This window comes from Schistocerca americana, chromosome 6 (assembly GCF_021461395.2).
Source record: "Schistocerca americana isolate TAMUIC-IGC-003095 chromosome 6, iqSchAmer2.1, whole genome shotgun sequence".
Lineage (NCBI taxonomy): Eukaryota > Metazoa > Arthropoda > Insecta > Orthoptera > Acrididae > Schistocerca > Schistocerca americana.
Genome location: NC_060124.1, coordinates 87,796,824 through 87,819,715, shown reverse-complemented (window position 1 = coordinate 87,819,715; position 22,892 = coordinate 87,796,824). Strand labels below are relative to the sequence as shown.

At 39.9% G+C, this 22,892-nt stretch overlaps 1 protein-coding gene across 3 annotated transcripts in view; it reads left to right on the top strand.

Moving 5' to 3' along the window:
* Positions 1 to 22,892, top strand: part of LOC124619878 (UDP-GalNAc:beta-1,3-N-acetylgalactosaminyltransferase 2-like) — a 158,858-nt gene that overhangs the window by 125,729 nt on the left and 10,237 nt on the right. For 2 of the 3 annotated variants that reach the window (XM_047146503.1, XM_047146502.1), the window contains one exon: positions 16,073 to 16,330. In XM_047146503.1, the coding sequence (XP_047002459.1) occupies positions 16,073 to 16,330 (258 nt within the window). The remainder of the gene's footprint in view (positions 1 to 16,072; positions 16,331 to 22,892) is intronic. The other variant, XM_047146504.1, reaches the window with a different exon arrangement.

Here is a 22,892-nt window from a genome sequence, read left to right as displayed (position 1 = left end):
TTCTGTACACGCAGTGAATGTACCTGCATGTGGAAGCTCCATGGAGAACAAATTGTCACATTGCATCTATGATTGTCATATGCGTCCAGCAACTTGTGTGATAGTATGGGTGCCATTGGGTACACAAAACAGTCACCTCTCGTTCACATAACGAGTAATTTGCACACCAGGTGCCTCATTTCTGACATGTTAACCTGGTGACTGTACCATATCTTTGAGGTCTTTGTGATGTTATCTTCTGACAAGATAATGTGAGACCGATTGTTGCCCGTGTCCTTGATACAGAGTTTGTACAATCCATGACATTCGATAAGGCATGGATGACCCCCAGTTCATGCCAAATGGTCGGCACCTTAAGCAACTTGTCCTGTCTTTATTGGTACAAGTCTGGCAAACCTGAGGTTAATGGGCTATGGAGTGGTAGGTACCCACAGTCCTCCATATCCGTAAACTCTGTGTGCTTCAGCAAACACTATGCAGTGCAGAAGTGGAACATTGTTTGTCACAGGGAGTGGGGATGTGGACTTCACTCCCTGGATTTCAATAATGGCACAAATCACTATTAAGAAAGAAAGAAAACACCTCAATCTCAAGTTGTAATAAAAGTACTTCTGTTCCATTACACTAAATCCTGATGGGATGTATAAATACTTTTGTGCCGTTACACTACATGGTGAAGGGATGTATGGCAGTTAAGCCAAATCAGTCATTTGTAGACAACCTTTTGGGCACCTGTTGTGATGCTAGTTGTATAAGGCTTATCCAAGCATGTTGGTATCTGTCTAGGTGGACATTTATTTCGCAGGCATCCCATGGGACCAAAATGGCTCATTATTATCCCAACATGAAAGCCTGTTCTGGGTGGATCACTAGGTGACACAAATACCCAAATAACCCAAAGAATTGACAGCATGATCCATAGTCATTTATGTGTAAAATTGTGAATAATAACAGAGTACATTAGCATGAGAATGTCTTTAATTCAACTAAGAAAACTAATAAATTATGAGGCAGAATTTCTGGCCGTCGCTTACCTTCAGGAAGTAAAATGTTTAGTATTGCCAGTAGACAGTTATAACAGTGAAAGTGATGACACCATACTAGCTTTCGGAACTATTAGTTCCTTGCTCAGAGACAAGAGTGAAATAGGATGGCAAAGGTAGAAAAGGAGGTGCATGTCACTCAGATCACAGGATGAGAGGACCCAATTTGACCAGTTACCTTGAGTGGTAGATTTCCTTGTCTGTGACATAGGGATGCAGAGAACAAAGTGTGCCTTCAGTTCACCTACTGTTACAGAAAACTAGTGTGTGCATTTACCTTGAATCTGGAGCCAATGTTTTGGCTACTTAAAAGTTAGCTTCTAGTGGAATTGGCTTCCAATGCATTATTAGAAATTCATCTATGATACAAAGACTTGTAGGATTTTGTCCCAGATATATAACTGTTGCTTCTATTTCAGATATCACAAATCAAGTACCTCGTTTAGTCAATTTAACTACATTGTCATAATTCCAATCATTTTCCTTTGAACAGTCTCAAGCACTCTCTGTTATTGCATCAGAAAACCATTTGCTTTTTGGTGAATTTGTTAAGATAAAACACTGGTTGTTTCATCCTAGTCATGTCAGTTAATTTTTCAGTGTATCTCTCAAGCTCCTGCTCGGTCATTTCATGGATGGATGGGAGAGGACAATGACTAATGAAGGTTAGTCATTGCCCACTTCTATCCAGCCCCTTCTCTGTTCCCATACCAGCACTACATTTACTTTTCTCCTCTTCCGCTATCCCCACCTCTCCACTGCCCTCCATCTAACCTCTCGACAGCACATAGCTGCCCTACCCTCTTTCCAACTCATCCCTGTACACTCCCCAACAGCACGTCAGTGACCGCTACTCCTACCCTACTATCCCTCCCCCTCTCTGCCCCAGCCTCCTCCTTACCGCCACCTCTGGTACTGCTGTTCGCAGTGTGGCCTCAGTTGCCAGAGATTTCAGTTGTGTGTGCATGTTGCATTTGTGTGTGTGTGTGTGTGTGTGTGTGTGTGTGTGTGTGTGTGTGTGTGTGTGCGCGCGTGTGCGTGTGCGTGTGTGTGTGTGTGTGTGTGTGTGTGTGTGTGTTTGTCATCTAATTTTGATGAAGGCCTTACTGCCCGAAATCTATATTTGTGAATTCTTTTTGTTGTGCCTATCTGTGACTTGCCATCTTTGCTATAAGGTGAGTAGCAACTATCCTTTTCATAATACTGTTGGAGGTGTATCTGGTAGGTTGTAGCTTACTAAGCCAATTTGTTGGTGTTCTTAAAAGCAAAAAAATCTAATTTCCATGCTATTTTGTCAAAAACTGACATTGTGAGCCTGTGGGAGTGTACAAAATATAAGTTGACTCTTACATAGAAGATAGCAGTGACAAGCAACTTTGTTTATTTAAATAGCACCTTTACCAGTTTCGAATATTACAGGTTCATCTTCAGATGGCTAGTTCACGTAAAGATACATTTTACATTAGCTTTCACTTTTTATTTCCCCAAAGGATGAAGTTTCCTTGGGGTGGTGGTGCTATTGAAAATCCACGCCATAACATTATAATGTTGACTGGTTGCGATCATGCAACAGTGAAGACTGTATGACGCACATTTTTTTATGTGTATGGTTACATATAATCTAAAGCACCACTCACACATCAAGAAGTTTCACCACATGGAAGTACGTATACAAAGATAACAATATTGCAGGGTTGCACTGTATGGAATGTAGCCATGTATGGATGTGAAACATGGACAATAAAGTTTAAACAAGAAGAGAATAGAAGTTTTTGAAACGTGAAGCTGCAGAAGAATGCTGAAGATTGCAGAGGTATATCATGTAACTGAACAGAATTGGGGAGGAAAGAAATTGTGGGATTACCTGACTAGAAGAAGGGATCAGTTGACAGAGTATGTTATGAGACATCAAGGGATCACCAGTTTAGTACTGGAGGGAAATGTGGAGGGTAAAAATCATAGCGGGAGACCAAGAGATGAATATGATAAGCAGATTCAGAAGGATGTAAGATGCGGTAGTTTTTCAGAGATGAAGAGGTTTGGACAGGTTAGAGTAGCTCTGAGAATTGCATCAAATCAGACTTTGGACTGAAGACCTGAATAGCAACAACAACAATTTGCACTATTTCTTGAGCTTTATGCTATTATATCTCCTGAACTACATGTCATACAGTGATGTCATGGTACATTTGGATACTGTCTGCAAAGTGTGTTGCAAATAGAGTTAATAGGAAAGAGATGACAAATTAAAATGTCATGGCTGATGCAAAAGTTTTACTGTAAGAACAGTAAAAAGGCAGTAAGCAATAAATATTTTCCTTTAATCATTTTGTGAAGTATGTCAATGAGAAAAAATTTATAAAGATCTGAAATTGTATATAAAGTTTATTGGAAGTCACTAACTTCTCTCATTCTCGAAAACTGGATGAATATCGCCAGGGTAATTCACATGTAGTTAGCTACACTGCCCCAATACATATACACAGTTTCTACCTGCAATACTTGTCTTACTACATTAAACCTTTAACGTAAGATTATACCTCATAATGAGCAGAATATGACAGCACTTCAAATTTTTAAATTTGTGCAATAATTATACGAAATATTGACAGTCAAATTTTTGTTGCACCTGGATGTCATTAGATAGGCAACCTGCAATTGAGACTGTTCACCATGAACCATCAGTTGGGTTGGTCTGTTTGTAATATAGATGAGTCCGCCGCTCGTGGTCTCGCGGTAGCGTTCTCGCTTCCCGAGCACGGGGTCCCGGGTTCGATTCCCGGCGGGGTCAGGGATTTTCACCTGCCTCGAGATGACTGGGTGTTTGTGTTGTCCTCATCATTTCATCATCATCCAGGAAAGTGGCGAAATTGGACTGAGCAAAGATTGGATAATTGTACGGGCGCTGATAACCACGCAGTTGAGCGCCCCACAAGCCAAACATCATCATCATCATAATATAGATGATACTGGAGTGCTGGCCTGTACTTACCATCAGCTCACCTGTTGTGATGACAAAGTGCAAAAAACATGAAGGAGTAGCACCAGAGAAAGTAGGTCAAAGATAGTACATCAGTAAGAATTGTGTTCAGTTTCAGTCTACAGATGATGGCTATATAGTGAGAAGTAAAGCTGGATTAAGAGGAAGAAAAAATAAATGAATCGTAGCTTTAAGAACAAAAAGCAAAATAATTAGGATGGGAAGAAAGACAAATAGAGAGGGACAGAAAGCAGAGGTAAAAAGGTAAAATACAATAAAGGAAATAACTGAGTGAATAAATAAATGAATAATAACAAAAAGTGAGAGGGGGCCATTGTATGTCAAGAGCTTAAGTTTAGGACCATGTTGGGATATGACAATAAACTGGAGGGCAAGGTCCCATCTGCATAGCTCAGGGGAGCTAGTAAATGGATGGGAGGATGTAAATATGGTACAGCAGCATTCAGATCCCTTAAGTTGTTCATTAGGGCACAGTTGCATTAGGGCATGATTAGCAACTACGTACCGGGTATTCCCAAAGTGGACAGTTCTGTGTCCATTCATGTGCTCAATGTAAGTTGAGGCCACATGAAGCAGGTTCCCATTCCTGCAGGTCTGAGGTACTGGTGACATGAAGGTGACTGTAACAATATTGTGAGAAGGAATGTTGCCACACGCCATACAGTGGAGATGCTTAGTCGCACTGGTGTGAGTTGCATTTGTGTGTGTGTGTGTGTGTGTGTGTGTGTGTGTGTGTGTGTGTAGCCGTGCGTGCGTGTGTATGTGTAGCCATGCGTGCATGCGTATTTATGTCTGTTGTTGACGAAGGCCAATCGCTGAATGCTTTAATTGTGAAATTCTTTTTGTTGTGCCTATCTGTGACTCAGCGTCTCCACTATATGATGAGTGGCAACTTTCCTTCTCACAGTATTGTTACATTCCACCCAGGGTTTTCCATTGTTTGAAGATGAATCTAAATTACACAAATGAAAGTAACATCATTTATAACAAGACCTGCATTGGGGCTAATCACAGGAATGTGGACCATGAAACCAACCCCATACATCATTATTATCATTTTTACTTCCATTCATTATGATTGATTGACTGATTCATCCACCCACCCACCCTCTCTCATTCACATACCTGCCCACCCGCAATCTTTTGGAGAGGAGACTCATCAGGAACATAAAACGATTCAAAGTATACTTTAATAAAAGAAAAGTAGTGTTAGAAACTACATCAATAATTAACTGTTCTTCAAGTGGTACAAACTGTGTATACTCACACAGAAAAAGTTTAACACAGTGAAATTACTGCCAAAAAGCCTTTTTCATTTATGTTAAGCAGCTGATGTTTATCTTACATTACCTTTTTTAATATCTACATTACCAATATATATATATATATATATATATATATATATATATATATATATATATATATATATATATATATATACTAATTTTGTAGAAAGTGAGCAGCATATGGATCTAATACACTAACTCCAGTTTATTAGACAGTTCGAGATCTATTACAGACCACTCACAGTGCATTACAAGCTGTCTTAAAGTAAGCAATCCAATTCAGATCAATTCATGCATTTTCAAAGTTTTGTCAATAGCACACAGAGTGTGAAACATAAACACCATTTATCAAACTAATATGTCAGTCGGTGTGTACTTTGTTAATTACATAACTGTTATATGCAGGAATCTGGTGTGGTCTCATCAAAGGAGACTTCTGATAACAAGCACACTGTAAGTATTGGTGCCTTGGGCAGTCAACAGTAATGTTGTACCAGCTTCTCACTTTCCGTAGTGACACTGGGTATTGTCACTACATCCCCTTCCCCAGCAGTGATTGTTTGGCAAGAAAATGGTGGGTAGTGCAAGGCCCAAAGGAATTGCCACGAGGAAGGATTGCAGGTCAATTTCCATGGGCATGTTGTGGAAGGTCAGGGCAGGACAAATCTTGATGTGAATTTTATATGTCACCTCAGGACTGGATGATCCACTGGGATGTAGAAACAGGTGGCTGCTGCCAAGATTCTGGACATGAAGTTGATTTCTGTTGTGTTGCATAAGTATATGGGCGGAGACCATGGTATACATTATGGACCAATCGTGGATGGAGATTGTCCTGTAAATCCAGGTTTGTGCTTGTCAAACTGTGAGTCCCCACAGAAGACACCCACCTGGAAGAGAGAGGCCGTGATGATGACATACACCGGCAGCAGGTGCAACACATACATGTGGGTGTGTTACAGGCAGCCGTGAAGCTCCTCCACCAGGCTGTAGTGCTCAATTGTGGTCTCCCTTTACCTTGCTAGAAAACCACAGAAGGCATTAGGTGTGGTGTTGGACATCATGTTTTCTCAGGTGGTGGCCCCAACATAATCTTCTGTTTGCTCAGATCCATTGACCAAGAAGTTCCCAAATGTATCAAGGATGGTTGCATAAAGAAACACTTTCACAGATTGCAGTTTATTCATTTTCCTGTCTGCTCTGAAATAAGAGCATAAGGATGTGGAGAGGATCCTCTGGAATTGCTCGTGTAACCAAAACCTCAACAAGATATGTGACACAGTTTGGAATACTTCATAGTAATTGGTCTATATCTACATTTACATACTCTGCAAGCCACCATACGGTGCGTGGCGGAGGGTACTCTCTACCCCTATCAGTAATTTCGCCTCCTGTTCCACTCGCAAATAGAGCAAGGGAAAAACAACTGTCTGAATGTCTCCATATGAGCCCTAATTTCTTGCATCATATTTTCGTAGTCCTTATACACAATGTATGTTAGTGGCTGTGTAATCATTTGGCAGTCACCTTCAAATGCTAGTTCTTTAAATTTCCTCTGTAGTATTTCTCAAAAAGAACATCACCTTCCCTGTTGGGATTTCCATTTGAGTTCCCGAAGCATCTCCGTAACGTGTGTTGTTTGAAACTATTGGTAACAAATCTAGCAGCCTGCCTTGAATTGCTTCAATATCTCCCGTCAATCTGACCTGTTACAGATCACAAACACTGGAGCAGTACTCAGTAATACGTTGAACCAGCATCCTATATGCAGTTTCCTTTACAAGTGAACCACTCTTTCCTAAAATTCTCCCAGTAAACCAAAGTTGACCATTCACCTTCCCTACCAGATTTTTTGCAACATTACACACAGTTATTTAAACGACTTTACTGTGTCAAGCAGGATATATAGTAATACTGTATCTGAACAGTACAGGCTTGTTCTTCCTACTCATCTGCATTAACTTACATTTTTACATCTTTAGAGCTAGCTGCCATTTATCACACCAGCTATAAATTTTGTCTAAGCCGTTGTGTATCTTCCTACATCACTCAACTTTGACCCCTTACTGTACGCCACAGCATCATCAGAAAACAATCGCAGATTGCTGCCCCTCCTGTCTGCCAGATCATAAATCATTTATGTATGTAGAGAAGGGAACAACAGCAGTCCTATCACACTTCCCTTGGGAAATGCTGGAATGTGGCAGGGCAAAGAGATTTCAAAAGGTAACCAATTGTAAAGGTAGGAGCCATACAGCATATTGAGCAATAGGAAAGCTTGTGATGCTGCATTGAAGGGAATTTGAAAATATGCCTCTGCAAGGTCAGTTGTACCGAATAAAGTACTATGGCCTAATTTGAGAGGAGTTCATCTGGGGTCAGTAGGGATAAGTTTTCACTTCAGTTTGTGCTTTTCTCATTACTTTAAAATTACCTCAAAGTTTCAATGTGCTATTGAGTCTGCATACTGTTAGCAGTGGAGTAGCCCACTGGCTGTGGAGAATAGGCATTAACGAATCTTCATGAGTGAGTCTATCAATTTCTGTCATGAAGGCATCCTTCAGAGCAAGGTTCACTGGGCGAACTTTGAAGGAAAGCATAAGGCAGCCGTTTGCTTAATAGTGATGTAAGCTTCAAAATCAGTGGCTTCCCTAATCCACATGAGAAGATTTGAGTATGTTTATCACAGAAAGTCTTTAGGGTGACACAAGGTTAATGGGACTGCATGGTATGTAGTTTTTCGTGAACTGTAAATCCGAAAGCATGGTAAGAGTCTGCCCCAAAAATATCGTCCGCATCAGTTACCACAAGAAAGTTTACTGGGTGAGTGATGTAATTGTAAATGAATAAAACTGGAAGTTTTCCTAGCAAAGGCACATGGTTACATCCATGGGCTTAAAGGTTTGCCTCACATGCCTCAATTGTTTATGATGTGATCTGTGCCACAGATTGTTGAGGTCCCCACCAGAGGGGGCATTATGTCCCGCACTACTGGTGTCAGAGAGCTACCACAACATCTTCTTACATCATAAACAACGTCTGGGCTGCATGGGCAATTTCACATGCTTGAGATAGTCACATTAAAGAAAGAGTAAATTTCCTCAGTGTGTGCTTCCTCACCTCTGAGTTGGGTAAGATACACAATAATGTCGCCGACTAGAATGTCTGCATAGTTTTGCCTCCTCAGACATTTAATACTACAATTCCTACTTATTTCCTATAGGTTGGTGGTCCAGTCTTCACAAGACTTGTTTGTGCCCTTTTTCCACTGCCAAAATTCTAACGTAGCTGTGGTAATATGTTTTTTCAAACAGAAATATTCATGTGATGAAGAAAATATTCTAGACAACTCAGGTTCTGCCATATGCATTAGTGGCTCTAGTTTCTGTAGTAAGTGACATAATTCAAGATTTCATGACAAGAACATCACCTTTTATTCCATCATCTTTCAGGCATGCATCCAGAATAGTAATATTTGCTTTTCCAGTATTTTGGCTTATAACCTTACAAGTAATATTACTATCCCAGATTCACACTCGAAAGATTATGGCATATTCTGTCTGCAGGGAAAGCTTCTAGAAGCACACTGTCTTTAGTCTTTCCATGTCAGAAACTTGCCAAACAGTCAAGTGTAACTTCAACTGTCAGTTATCAACACTCACTCTTCGCTTTAATCATTAAATGATGGAAAAGCCATAAACAGTGATGGCACAGTGCATGTTGCTGTTACAGTCACCAATGCTTGCACTGCAAATAACATTGATACCACTAGCTCCTGCTAACTGTGCACATTTTGCATTAGTAATTGTTGTAGTTCCTCCTTGGTGGAAAACCCTGGCTCTTGTAGTGCTTTGAGAATTTTAGGGCAAATTCTAGAAACACTTGGCTCTCCACCATCTCGAACACCCGTTATTTTAATGACGAGGGTGAGAGAGCCTTTTTACTGTGTCACACATATATATATATATGTGTGTGTGTGTGTGTGTGTGTGTGTGTGTGTGTGTGTGTGTGTGTGCAGGAGGGACAGCTGTCACGAGAAGCCAGGAGCTGCGTCTGATTAGCGGCCCCGACAAGTGGTTACCAGCAGCACCTTGGAATTTATATCAAAAAGTCAAAGGGTGTTTGTATAATGTTCCATGGTTTGTGGTGTCATGAGGATTGTTACAGAGACAGATGAAGCGTGTATTGTGTAGAGACTCTTACTTCATGTCTTGGCTCTGCATGAGGCAGCACGTACGTAATTGTATGGGTGTTTTGTCGATTATGACATTTATCATGGAACCAGCTGGCTAGCTGGAGCTCATACAGAATAATTGTTACTTTAGAGATGAGAGTTGAAAATATATTGTTGTTGAACTGAAAAGATGCTACGAGTACATGATTTATTTCAAGATTAGAGATTTGGTTAATATTATTCCCTTTAATGTAATACAGTCATTGGAGGAGAATTAAATGGTGAGAGTGACATAGCTGATGACCCAAAGAAGAGGATCGGCTGTACGTGCAATGTATGAGTCAACTGGAAGAGACATGTGAGTCATGCAACCCAACACAGCACTTTTTCTTGTCATCCAAAAAAGTGTTAGAATGTGGCGACCGAGAGAAAGGACTCGAAGAAAAAGGGAAATTGTAAGTCAAAAACGGGAAGAAGATATTTGAGTTGCCATAGCAACCACACATAACAAAACTGAGAAACTGTTTCGAGTAATTGCGTTGTGTCTACTGAACCAAAGGAAGAAAGTTGCGAATGCAACACAATATAAGATGGGAGAAGGTAACATCAAAAGAATGAAGGGAAGGTCTCAACTTTTCGATTAAGAAGATTTGGGTGTGGGGAGGAAGCAATTCTCACACATGCAGCAACCAGCCACTGACGTCAACACAGTAACCAGCCGAGGCAGTAACCAGCTGCTGATGCTGTAACCCGCCACCATTGCTGACTGCAATGGCTATTGTTCCCTGTTGCTGACTTCGCATCTGCTTGCCAACGCCAATGCCATAACCAATGTTCGACACTGCTGGCGCCTGTGCTATTCACCGGTGCCGATTCTACACCTGCTCGCTGACGCAGCATAAAACTCTACGCCGGGTGAGAGAACAACAATAATTATTCTAGTAGAAAATTGAAAAGAAGAAGAAACTGTTCAAAGACTATAGTACTGTAGCTAGTACATTTAGAGGTGATGTTGTGTTAGATGATCACTAGGTCAAAAATCACTCGGGATATGGATACCATTCAAGAAACAGGAGAAACTTCAGAACCAGCCATGGTTATGACAGTGAGTAAGGAGGTGCCAGACCAGTCTGAGGTAGTGAATTTACTTAAAGCCCAGGGAGCAGATTCCGCGGCTTTAAGAAATGAAATAAGTGATGAAAATGCCTCTTTGAGAAAAGAACTAAATGCTAAGTTAGATACTCAAAGAGCAGAGTTAAATGCTCAAAATGCTTCTTTAAGACAGGAACTAAGTGATCAAAGTTTTAAGTTAGATTCAGTGAATGCCCAATTGAACACCAAATTAGATGCTCAGAGTGAGGTTTTAAGTAGCCGAAGTGAAATCTTAAACAGTCAAGCAACAAATGTAACCATGTTAAAGACTGAGTTTGACACTCTGAGTAAGAGAGTTGAAAATCTGAAGTTAGATTTAAAGAATGAGCTAACCAGTTCTTTAAATACTCACATTATTCAACTATTTACTGAATTTAACCAGAGACAGGGTGTGCAATTTCAAGATTTAACTTTAAAAATTTGAATTTGACATTGAAGATAAATGTAATAATATAGAAATGGGCTTGTCGAAAAATTAGGATCATTTCAAAATGTATGCAATGTTACATTCGATGTGGTAAAGCAAACGTTGCATGCCTTAAAAGACAGTGTAGAAAGACAGGATAAGATGATCTCTATTGTCCAATCACAAATTGCAGGCGTCAACACTCAAGTTGATGATGTAGAGAGAAATTTTAAGGAAAAACTAGCCAACTTTGACATGATAAATGTAAGTAGTCTGGCGGAACCTTTTGAGATAATTATAGATCAAGAAATTATCAAGAGTATAATCTCTGGAAATGTTTCAACTGTTGCTTTTTCCAAACTTAATGATATAGCAATGTTAGAGATGACTCATGGAAAGAATTCGAACATGTCCAGGACAGATTAGAACATAGAGTAACTTTACTTAATGTCATGCTTCCTAGTAAAATGGTAATTGTTTTGTTGTGGGGAGACTTTCACATTTAACGAGAAGTATTGGTCCGTAATCAATCGAGTGAGGTTAACTCAGATGGGTTCCGAGTGAAGTCACATCTGTTCCCCAGGGTGTTAACATTCTGTGTTAACAGGTGGAGTGACGACCGTCGGTTCCTGAGTTGTTTTCAGTGTTACTTCCACATTAGTTTTCCTACACCAAATTCCCTTCAAATCTTCAACTATTCTGTAATCTATTCACAACCTCTTAAACTATCCTATCATGTTAGTATTTAAGTGACCATATATGACTACAAGATTGTGACTAATTTAAGAGAATCACGAATAAACAGTGATCTCTAAACATGAAATGGAATTAACAGAATAATATTCTGGTAGAAGCTGTAATATGATGGTACTATGTAAACAGAGTGACTTTAAGATGGAATGAACAGAATAGAATATTATAGTTAAAAATAATATAATATGAGGTGACTAATGAAATAACTGTCTTATCGTAGTGTATAATTTTGTATTTTTGTAGGACAGTTATACCTTTTATGAGATGTGATGTCGATGGGAGGGTTTGTATCAATCCTGAAAGGGGTGGGTAATGTAGGTAAAGACATGACTGACACTACACACACACACACACACACACACCTTACCTTTCAGATGACCCTCGCAAACAAGTGTGACTGATTCTTCACCATTTGCCATTCCATAAGTGTTGCTAAGATTTTTCTTTGTGGGCTTCAAAGGTGAAGGTGCGAATGCCCGTTCTGCAGGAGACGTTTAACATCGTACCTCCTCCAGCTTCTCACTCAAGTATCGGCAAAGTAGGGATCCTGGGGAAGGGGGGTGGGAATGGTTTTCCTGTCTTTGGGGCTATCTTCTTTTTCTCCTTCGATCTTAGCAACCATCTCTATTTTTTCCTTTCTTACTGCTCATTTGAGTACCGGTCTATCGTTCCCTCTTTCCATATGCATAGACTTCGTTGTGCAATTTTGTCATATGATGACATGGTTCGAGAGTGTGGCTGTTATTTGAAGACAAATGTTGATGGTGTTGAGACAGCAACCAGCTACAAATTTATTTTCAGTTCCTTTATTCAAAAGCTACCGTGACCGGTTTTGAGTCATTATGATTCATCCTCAGGCAGTTTCCATGCTTTCATTACAACATGTGGTGTGTTTTTTTCCGATTAATTGTCCTAAAATATAAATAATACCTAATTATAAGCACACCACACAGATGGTTGCATTACACTCCAAACCGGCATTTCACGTAAGTCACATCCAATGCAAATCTGTAACGCAACCATCTGTGTGGCGTGCTTATTATTATGTATTATTTATATTTTAGGACAATTAATCTGTAAAAAAACACACCACATGTCGTAATGAAAGCATGGAAACCATCTGAGGATGAATCATAATGATTCGAAACCGGTAACAGTACCTTTTGAATAAAGGAACTGAAAATAAATTTGTGGCTGGTTGCTGTCTCAACACCATCAACATGTGTCTGCATATACTTCTACCGCTGATGTCCTTCTCATTCTCTGTGGTTTCCTATAACCTTCAGCTTATTTCACATAAGTTGGCCAAAGAATCAGGCTGCACGAACACACATCGACATACACACAAGATTACACTTAGACACAAATGTGGAAATTACGGGCTAGAAACCTAAAGCGATGTCGGAACCGCCAAGGGATGGAAGGGAAAAAAGATATATGTACATCTGGGTAGAGGCACACATTGTATGGTTGAAATATGACAGTTCTGCATCGTCCCTTTTTTTTCTTTTGTTGCTTCTTATATATTTACACATGTTTAAGAACAGAGACAGTTCTATATCACACAAGGAAGTGAGAGAAATGAAGGAGAGTAGAAACTAAGGAAGAACTAATGAGCATAAGCCAGGTAGGAACTACTGGTGATAATTATTTAGGAATATCAGTCGAATATTTGTTCTGATGATTTGTAGGATAGTGGGACAAGTATAGAATAAAGGAAGGTATGATATAATGAGTTATATATAAATATGAGGTGCGCTGAAAGTGTAGAAGTTAAAAAGTAGTGAAGGACTCTAGGGGATCAAATAAGGTACCCAGAGATAAGAGTGAAGTGTGAAGTAGAATTGAATTTTGCCAGGTAATATTTAGCGGCAGTATACATAAAGATGTATACTAGGGCAACGAACCATGGGGCCTACTCACAAAGGATAAGGGGGGCCACACCCTGCTTTTATTGAATGAAGAAAAGGGCAGATAGGCAGACCGAAGGATACTGTGCGGCCAGGGGCACTAAGAAGGGGATTGACCTGTACCATAGAATACAGGGATAAGAAAGGGGCATACCTACCAAAACAGAAGGAGGTAGTGCATCCATAGGAGCAACCCAGAGGTAAAGTATAGGTACTGTGCCTAAAGGGAAGGACTATTGTGACAGAAGTCACACAATTTTGTAGAGATTATTCTGATAAATTTGGATTCTTTACATCGACAGCGTTATTAAGACTTATGAGTGTCGGAAAGAACATGTTCATTTTTTTTTCTCCAGCGTTTCCTCCAGACTACAAGCTACTGTATGAAATGAGACTGTTAAGTACTAAAGAAAAGATAGTTTAGAGAATTATACTAAATATCGAGGCAATCAAAAGTCTATGCCACCTGGAGTTTTTGATTGGAAATAAAAAATGTTGTCCGCACGATTCCTAGATGTAAAAGTACTAACTCCAATGTTGGGTGAAATGCTCAGATAGTGATTGTTGAAACAAACAAAAACAAGGAAAGGAAAATTTAGGTATTAAGTACACAAGAACTAAAAGAGATATATTGAATATCGATTGAAATATAAATTATTGTTGTGATAGATATTAATGTACATGATGAATATGTGTAAAATATCGTGTATTAGAGCTAAGGGGAGGAATATTTAGTGGCTTCAAGGATTTGAGTATAAATTCTAGAAACACTTGGCTCCACCATCTCGAACACCCGTTATTTTAATGACGAGGGTGAGAGAACCTTTTTACTGTGCCACACAAATGTGTGCGTGCAGGAGGGACAGCTGTCACGAGAAGCCAGGAGCTGCATTGGACGAGCGACCCCGACAAGTGGTTACCAGCAGCACCTTGGAATTTATATCAAAAAGTCAAAGGGTGTTTGTATAATGTTCCGTGGTTTGTGGTGTCATGAGGATTGTTACAGGGACAGATGAAGCGTGTATTGTATAGAGACTCTTACTTCACGTCTTGGCTCTGCATGAGACAGCACGTATGTAATTGTATGGGTGTTTTGTCGATTCTGACATTTATCTTGGAACCAGGTGGCTTGCTGAAGCTTGTACAGAATAATTGTTACTTTGGGGATGAGAGTTGAAAATATATTGTTGAACTGAAAAGATTCTACGAGTACATGATTTATTTCAAGAATAGATAATTGTTTAATATTATTCCCTCTAACTTGATACAGTCTTCGGAGAAAAATTAAACGGTGAGAGCGACATAGCTGATGACCCAAAAAAGAGGATCGGCTGCATGTACAATGTATGAGTCAACTGGAAGAGACATGTAAGTCATGCAGCCCAGCACAGCACTGTCTCTTGTCATTCAAGAAAGAGTTGACTCTTGCCTCAACACAAAAATATTCAAAGTCTGATTTTCATGTATCACAGACCCTGCCACTTTAGTGCAGTCTACTCACAAACTAACATAGATAACAGAATGTGCCTTAGAGCATTGCTTCTGTTTTAAGTAAGTTTTCCAATTAAAGTCGAGTTTGCGTAATGTCAAATCTCAACCAGCTGCTAGTAATCTGAGAGTAAACACAAATAAACAGGCCAACTGATGCGCACTGCCACCGTGTCTGTACTGCTATCAAATTAAAACTGCCTCAGACTGGCCTTGGGCCAGCTTATGTGCAGGATTTTGACATAGTCTCATCAGAGGGTTCTCCAAGTGACAAGCACCATATGGATAATGGTGCCAAGCAGTTGACAGTAGTGTTGCACCAGCTACTTGGTTTTCATTCTGATATCTGGTGGTGCCTCTATGCCCCCTAGAATAGAAATCTATTCTTCCAGAAGTTAGAGGTGCTGTGATCTATTTTTCTGGTAGATGTCCTGAAACTAATAAAAATTGCTTAGGTTAGTTGTAGTGTACTTACAATATCAGTATTCTTGACCAGTCAGCACAGAGGTTCTCTTCTCTTTTACAGTCAAAATCCTTATTATTCATGTTTATATTTACAGATTCACTAACAAGAATAATGTATGGTTATTCTTTGTACATCCAAAAAACAAGATTTGATGATGCATTTAGAGCTGCACTGAAATTATTATTCATTGCGTTGAAAAATAACAGACTGTGTTTTGATGTAAAGATCTTTTAAAAATTGTTTGTACATCACTGACAACTTATTTTATTGCACAGTCTATGCAGAGATACTTTTGTGTGCTTTTAGAGCTTATTTATTGGAATAAATGACATTAATTTTAAAATACTGGTATTAAAAATAGTCCCCAATCCAATACTTTTTCTCCTGCATTAGGTTAAAGGAACAAAGCTGGGCCACTCAACCACATTTTGTGATGAAAACAGATGATGATGTATTTGTTGACACAAGAATTGTGATGCAAGAATTGACAGAAAAAGCCAGTAAATCCTGGACATGGTGGGGCTCCTTCCGTGAGGGATGGAAACCACAGAGTGCAGGGAAATGGCGTGAACCTGCTCCCCATCCTTGGAAGGTATATCCACCATTTCCTTGTGGTGGTGGTTATGTGCTGAGTTGGGATCTTGTTGAAAGGTACTGTATGTAATAATAATAATAATAATAATAATAATAATAGATTTCAACTTACTGTAAAGAAGACACATTAAGTTACAGGCAGGCACGATTAAAAGAGATAAGGCATTCACATAAAGCTTTTGGCCACAGCCTTAACCAGCAACAGAGAAACACACACTAGTCATAAACACAGGCAAGCACATTTCTTGCACACATGACCTTCAACTCCATCATCTCAGGCCAGAATGCTCAAATGTTAAATGTTGTATTTTTAATATTTTCACAAAAAGCATGAAAAGGAAAGGCAAAGGAAATTTGGGATTGCAAATAATATTTCCAACAAATGATTGTACTTACAGTGCCCATGAGGACTCTGCAAATAATATTCCAAGAAGGTATTATAATAAAAGCATACAACACTTTGTATTCTGAATGTTTCATTTTGATCTTCGAACAGCCCTCAGCCCCTGCATGTGGGCGATAGTTTCCCAGCGCAGGTAAAATCAATCCATTGGCCATTGGGAACTATGCTAGCTAGATATGGAGCTCATTAACATGCTAGCTCTCAACTAGAAAACTTTGTATGAGTGCAAACCAGGTTTGTGTTACTATAGAAACTTTAAAACATCCATGTAATCATTTAATTGTAAAAAAAATGTGACATTTATAACTGGTGCAAAATGCTGAAACAATTACTGCTTCTCCTGATTTTATGATGCAAATCATCAAGTGTACAATATTAAAGGTATCTAATTTTATATATGAAGTTATCATGTGCACATCACAATCCATACCTGGAAGTTTATTTGCAATCGCAAATTTTCCTTGCCGTTTTCTTTTCATGCCTTTTGTCGAAATATTAATAAATACAAGTATTATTTTTGTTTATTTACAGTGTAACATAAAAATTAAAAATAGAAAAAAGTTTCTGTGTATAGACTCAACCCAACAACCCTTACCGAGCGAGGTGGCGTAGTGGTAGCACACTGGACTCGCATTCGGGAGGATGACTGTTCAATCCCGTCTCCAGCCACCCTGATTTAGGTTTTCCGTGATTTCCCTAAATTGTTTCAGGCAAATGCGGGGATGGTTCCTTTGAAAGGGCACGGCCGATTTCCTTCCCAATCCTTCCCTAACCCGAGCTTGCGCTCCGTCTCTAATGACCTCGTTGTCGACGGGACGTTAAACACTAACCTAACCTAACCTAACCAACAACCCTTGGATTACTGTTCTGTACTCTTTCCACTGTGCCAACCACTTCCTGCAAACTACACTAACATAAATGGCCCATGCCTTGCCTGACTTGCACCAAATATACTATTTTTTTCTAAATGCTAGTCTACCTGGAGCTCCCACTTCTGTCACTTTCACTTCTGGTAAACCCTTGTATACGAGGTCTGTTCAAAAAATTCTGGAACATTCATAATTTCGTGCCAATGCTGTGTTGGAGCGAAATGTGATTGGCATCCCTGCTAATGCTTGTATTTAATGTGTAACTTTCGTAAGTTTCATTATTGTATTTCTGTTATTGTTCAGTGCTGTATTGAGTAGAACACTGTGTTCCACAGTCCATGAATTTCGAGACGGCGGAGTCAGAGGAGCAATGCACCTGCATTAAATTTTGCGTGAAACTCAAGAAAAACTGTACAAAGACACATCAAATGATGCAGGAAGTCTATGGTGATTAGTGCTCAAGCTGTACTTGGTGATAGGAATGGTTCACACACTTTTAAAATGGCCAGATGGAAGTTAATGATGACCCCTGTTCAGGACATCCTTCGACATCTATTGACAACGCTCATGTCAGGAACGTCAACAAAATTGTGCATGCCAATTGATGACTGACTGTCCGAGGGCTTGCCGAAGAATGTAACATTTCAGTTGGAACATGTCATGAAATCCTGACACAGCATCTAGGAATGCATCATGTTGCCACCAAGTTTGCCCCACGGCTCACGAGTCCGGACCAGAAAGACCTTTGCCTCACAATCTGTGAAGAGCTTTTGTGTCGCGTGAATGGAAATGAGATGTTCCTTAAGAGAATCATAACTGCTGATGGTATGTGTATGTTGAGATCAAGGTTCAGTCTTCACAATGGGTCAGAAATGTTTTACAAGGCCCAAAAAAGCTCATCAGGTCAGGTTAAATGTCAACGCCATGCTGTTGGTTTCTTTGAGTTTGAATGATTAGTTCATTATGAATTTGTGCCATAGGGACAAACTGTTAGTCGATGTTACTATTGAGTTGTGTTGCAATGCCTGTGAGAAAATATGAGAAGGAAACGGCGTGAGATGTGGCGAGACAATTCATGGCTCTTTCATAATGATAACACACTCACACATTCATCCCTGTTGGTGCATGACTATTGCACAAGAAAACAAAGTCACTGTGCTGCCTCATCCTTCATACTCTCTGAACCTGGTCCCTGCAGACTTTTTCTAATTTCCAAAGTTGAAAACTGTATTGAAAGGATGAAGATTTGCAACGATGGTTGAGATAAAAGAAAATTCACAAACAGCACTTCGGCTGATCCAGCAAGAGGAGTACCAAGACTGCTTTTGGAAGTGGAAGCGGCATTGGGAACAAGGTTTCAATTGTGGATGGGAGTATTTCAAATGAGACTATGTGCAGTAAGTAAAAGGTAAGAGTAGAAATTTTTTTAAAACAAAGTTCTGGTATTTTTTGAACAGACCTCATTTGGATGAAATCAGTGATGAACAGTAGGTGTGGTCCCATATAAGTAAATTTATTGGTCTTTTCTTGATGGATCATTTTTTGGCCATATGTTTTTAGCTTCTGTTAGGAAGAATTCATTGAATTTAGTTACTTACGATTTTAATTCCATATCATTAGTGTTGCAGAACTGTCATCTAGCAAGTTCCAATACCATATGTGTTATCAAGTTTACTTGTTTCCTGCCAAATGATGCTGCAGATGATCATTCCTTTGTTGTAGAATTTTGTGTGCATAACACATGGTTCTTTCTTTTTGATGACTCACTGATGCAATTCCCAGTGTCTTACTGTTCTGACTATCATCCTCCAAACACAAAGTAAATGACACAAATAGGTGGGAGAACTTAAGAATAACTAGCAATAGTGCTTTTTCTTCCAAAAGAAATTGCTGCTGTGAATGAAGTGTTACTTCTTGTGGCAATACTACATTTCTATAAGTAGTTGTGTTGTGTCATGGTCTTCAGTTCGAAGATTGGTTTGATTCAGCTCTCCGTGCTGCTCTTCAGCTCTGAGTAGCTACTGCAGCCCACATCCTTCTGAGTCTGCTTACTGTATTCATCTCTTGGTCTCCCTCTAAGATTTTTAACCCCCACACTCTCCTCCAGTGCTAAATTGGTGATCCCTTGAGGTCTCAGAACGTGTCCTACCAAACAATCCCTTCTTCTAGTCAAGTTGTGCCACAGATTCCTTTTCAATTCTATTCAGTAGCCTCTCATTAGTTATCCGATCTACCCATCTAATCTTCAGCATCTGTAGCACCACATTTCAAAAGCGTCTATTGTCTTCTTGTCTAAACTGTTTATTGTACATGTTTCAGTTCCTTATGTTGCTACATTCCCTATAAATATTTTCAAAAAAGACTTCCTGACACTTAAATCTGTACTTGACATTAACAAATTTCTCTTCTTCATAAATGCTTCTCTTGCCATTGCCAGTCTACATTTTGTGTCCTCTCTACTTCGACCATCATCATTTATTTTGCTGCCCAAATAGCAAAACTCATCTACTGTTTTGAAGTGTCTCATTTCCTAATCAAATTCCCTCAGCATCACCTGATTTAATTTGACTAAATTCCATTATTGTTGTTTTGCTTTTGTTGGTGTTCATCTTATATCCTCCTTTCAAGACACTGTATATTCTATTCAAGTCCTCCTCTATGTAATATGCTGTCTCTGACAGAATCACAATGTCTTTAGAAAACCTCAAAGTTTTTATTTGTTCTCCATGGACTTTAATTCCTACTCCAAATTTTTCTTTGGTTTTCTATAGTGCTTGTTCAATATACAGCTTAAATAACATTGAGGATAGGCTACAACCATGTCTCACTCCCTTCTCAGCCAGTGGTTCCTTTTCATGCCCCTTAACACTTGCAGCTGAGATCTGGTTTCTGTACAAGTTGTAAATAGTCTTTCACTCCCTGTATTTTACCCTTGCTACTCTCAGAATTTCAAAGAGTATTCCATTCAGTATTGTCAAAAGCGTTCTCTAAGTCTACTGGTGCTATAAACGTAGGTTTGCCTTTCCTCACTTATCTTTTAAGAGATGTTGTATGGTCAGTATTGCCAAACATGTTCCTAAATTTCTGTGGAATCCAAACTGATTTCCCTCAAGATTGGCGTCTATCATTTTTCCCTTGATCTGTAAAGATTTGAGTTAATATTTTGCAACAATGACTTATTAAACAGTTAGTTCGATAATATTCACATCTGTTGGCAGCTGCTTCCTTTGCATTTGGAATTATTATATTCTGTTTGAAGCCTGAAGGTATTTCTTCTGTATTATACATCTTGCTCACCAGATGGAAGAGTTTTCTCGTGGCTAGCTCTCCCAAGACTATCAGTAGTTCTAATAGAATGTTGTCTACTGCCACAGCCTTGTTTCGGTATGGGTCTTTCAGTGTGATATATCGTACCTTCACTCATGTCGCATGTGATTTCAGTGGTCATGTGTCTATATAGTTCTCAGGCCTGCATATAGAGGTAACTTAGGTAAGCCGCCTGGCACTCACTGGCGAGCCATCAAAGAAACAGTATTATTTACACAATCGCAAACGAGTTTCAGCCTATTCTATAACCTATATTACTGTTGTCAAGCCAGTGTGTCCAGTGCTACACACAATGTGTACTTCACACTTCATTATAAAGTGCTATGTTCCATAGTGGAAAATATTATGAAAAGGATACTTGCTAGTCACCATATAGCGGAGATGCTGAGTCACAGGTAAGCACAACAAAAAAACTGCCATAAAGTGAGCTTTCAGCCAACAAGGCCTTCATTAGAAATAAACAACATACATACAAACACTCACACAAATACAACTCACACACATGACCATCCTCTCTGGCTGCTGAGGCCAGACTGCAAGCAGCAGCACATGATGGGAGAAGCAACTGGGTGATGAGGTTAAGGAGGAGGCTGGGCTGGGGAGGGGGCTGATCAAGTGTTGCTTGTGGAAGCATACCAGAGCGAGGTGGTGAGAGTGTGGGCAGCTAGGTGCAGTCGGGAGGTTAGATGGAGGGCTAGGAGGGGGGGGGGGGTTAGCAGAAGGAGAGAAGTGGAAAGACTGAGGGTGTGTTGGTGAAAAATGTTGTGTTGGGTGATCCAACTGTCTGTTGGCCACAGTTTATTGGTGGCCATTCATGTGGCTGACAACTTGTTGGTTGCCATGGCCATGTAGAGTGCAGCACAGTGGTTGGAACCTAGTGTGTAGGTCACATGACTGTTTTCACAGGTAGCCCTACCATTGATGGATAAGTGATGCTTCTGACTGGACTGGAGCAGGTGGTGCTGGGAGGATGTATGGGACAGGTCTTGCATCTACGTCTGTTGCAGGGATATGAGCCTACCACTGTGGGAAGGGTGGAGTGGATGGTGGGTAGTACATTCCTCATTTCAAGGCATGACAAGAGGTAGTTAAAATCCTGGTGGAGAAAGTGATTCAGTTCCTAATGAGGGGTTGTGACTCAGTACCCCTCAGAACTTGAGCAAGTGAATCACATTCTCTGCCAGGGTTTTGACTACCTCTCGTCATGCCCTGAAATGAGGAATATACTACCCACTGTCTTTCACACCCCTCCCACAATGGTATTCTGCTGCCCACTGAACCTACACAATATTCTTGTCCATCCATACTCACCCCCATCACCCAAACCCTTGCCTCATGGCTCATATCGCTGTAAAAGACCTAGATGCAAGACCAGTCCCATACACCATCCCAACACCATCTACACCAGTCCAGTCCAGTCCAGTCCAGTCACAAGCCACTACCATCTAAGGTAGGGCTACCTGTGAAACCAGTCATGTGACCTACAAGCTAAGCTGCAACCACTGTGCTGCATTCTATATGGGCATGACAACCAACAAACTATATGTTCTGGTATGATTTTTTTTTTCTAGTAATTTAATTGAAAGCTTTGTTGCTTTGGTAAAAATAAAATTGGTTCTTTTTGTCGTGACAGAATAAATTACTATTAATCACACCAGATTTGTCGGAGAACAGCAGCAACATGTGTAATTGATCCAGCTTTAAGAAATTCTATTACCTTTTAGCGGAAAATTCGTGCGGTACTCTCCGACGTTAGAAAAGTCGTGGTGTTCCGTTCGGAGCAGGAGGCGGCTGTCTTTTCTCATTCGCGATATCGAAAATTACTAAAAAAAATGAACAGAAATTTTTTTTTTCGGAGGAAGATCGCGCGGAGAAAACAGACAGAAGTTACATGAAAGAAGCCTAAGGGACCAACTAATTGGATTTGTACGAACATATAAACGGAACTGAAAGAACTTGGAATAAATACTATAACGATGTCGTCACGACAGCCTCCTGTTCCGACAGAACACACGCTGGA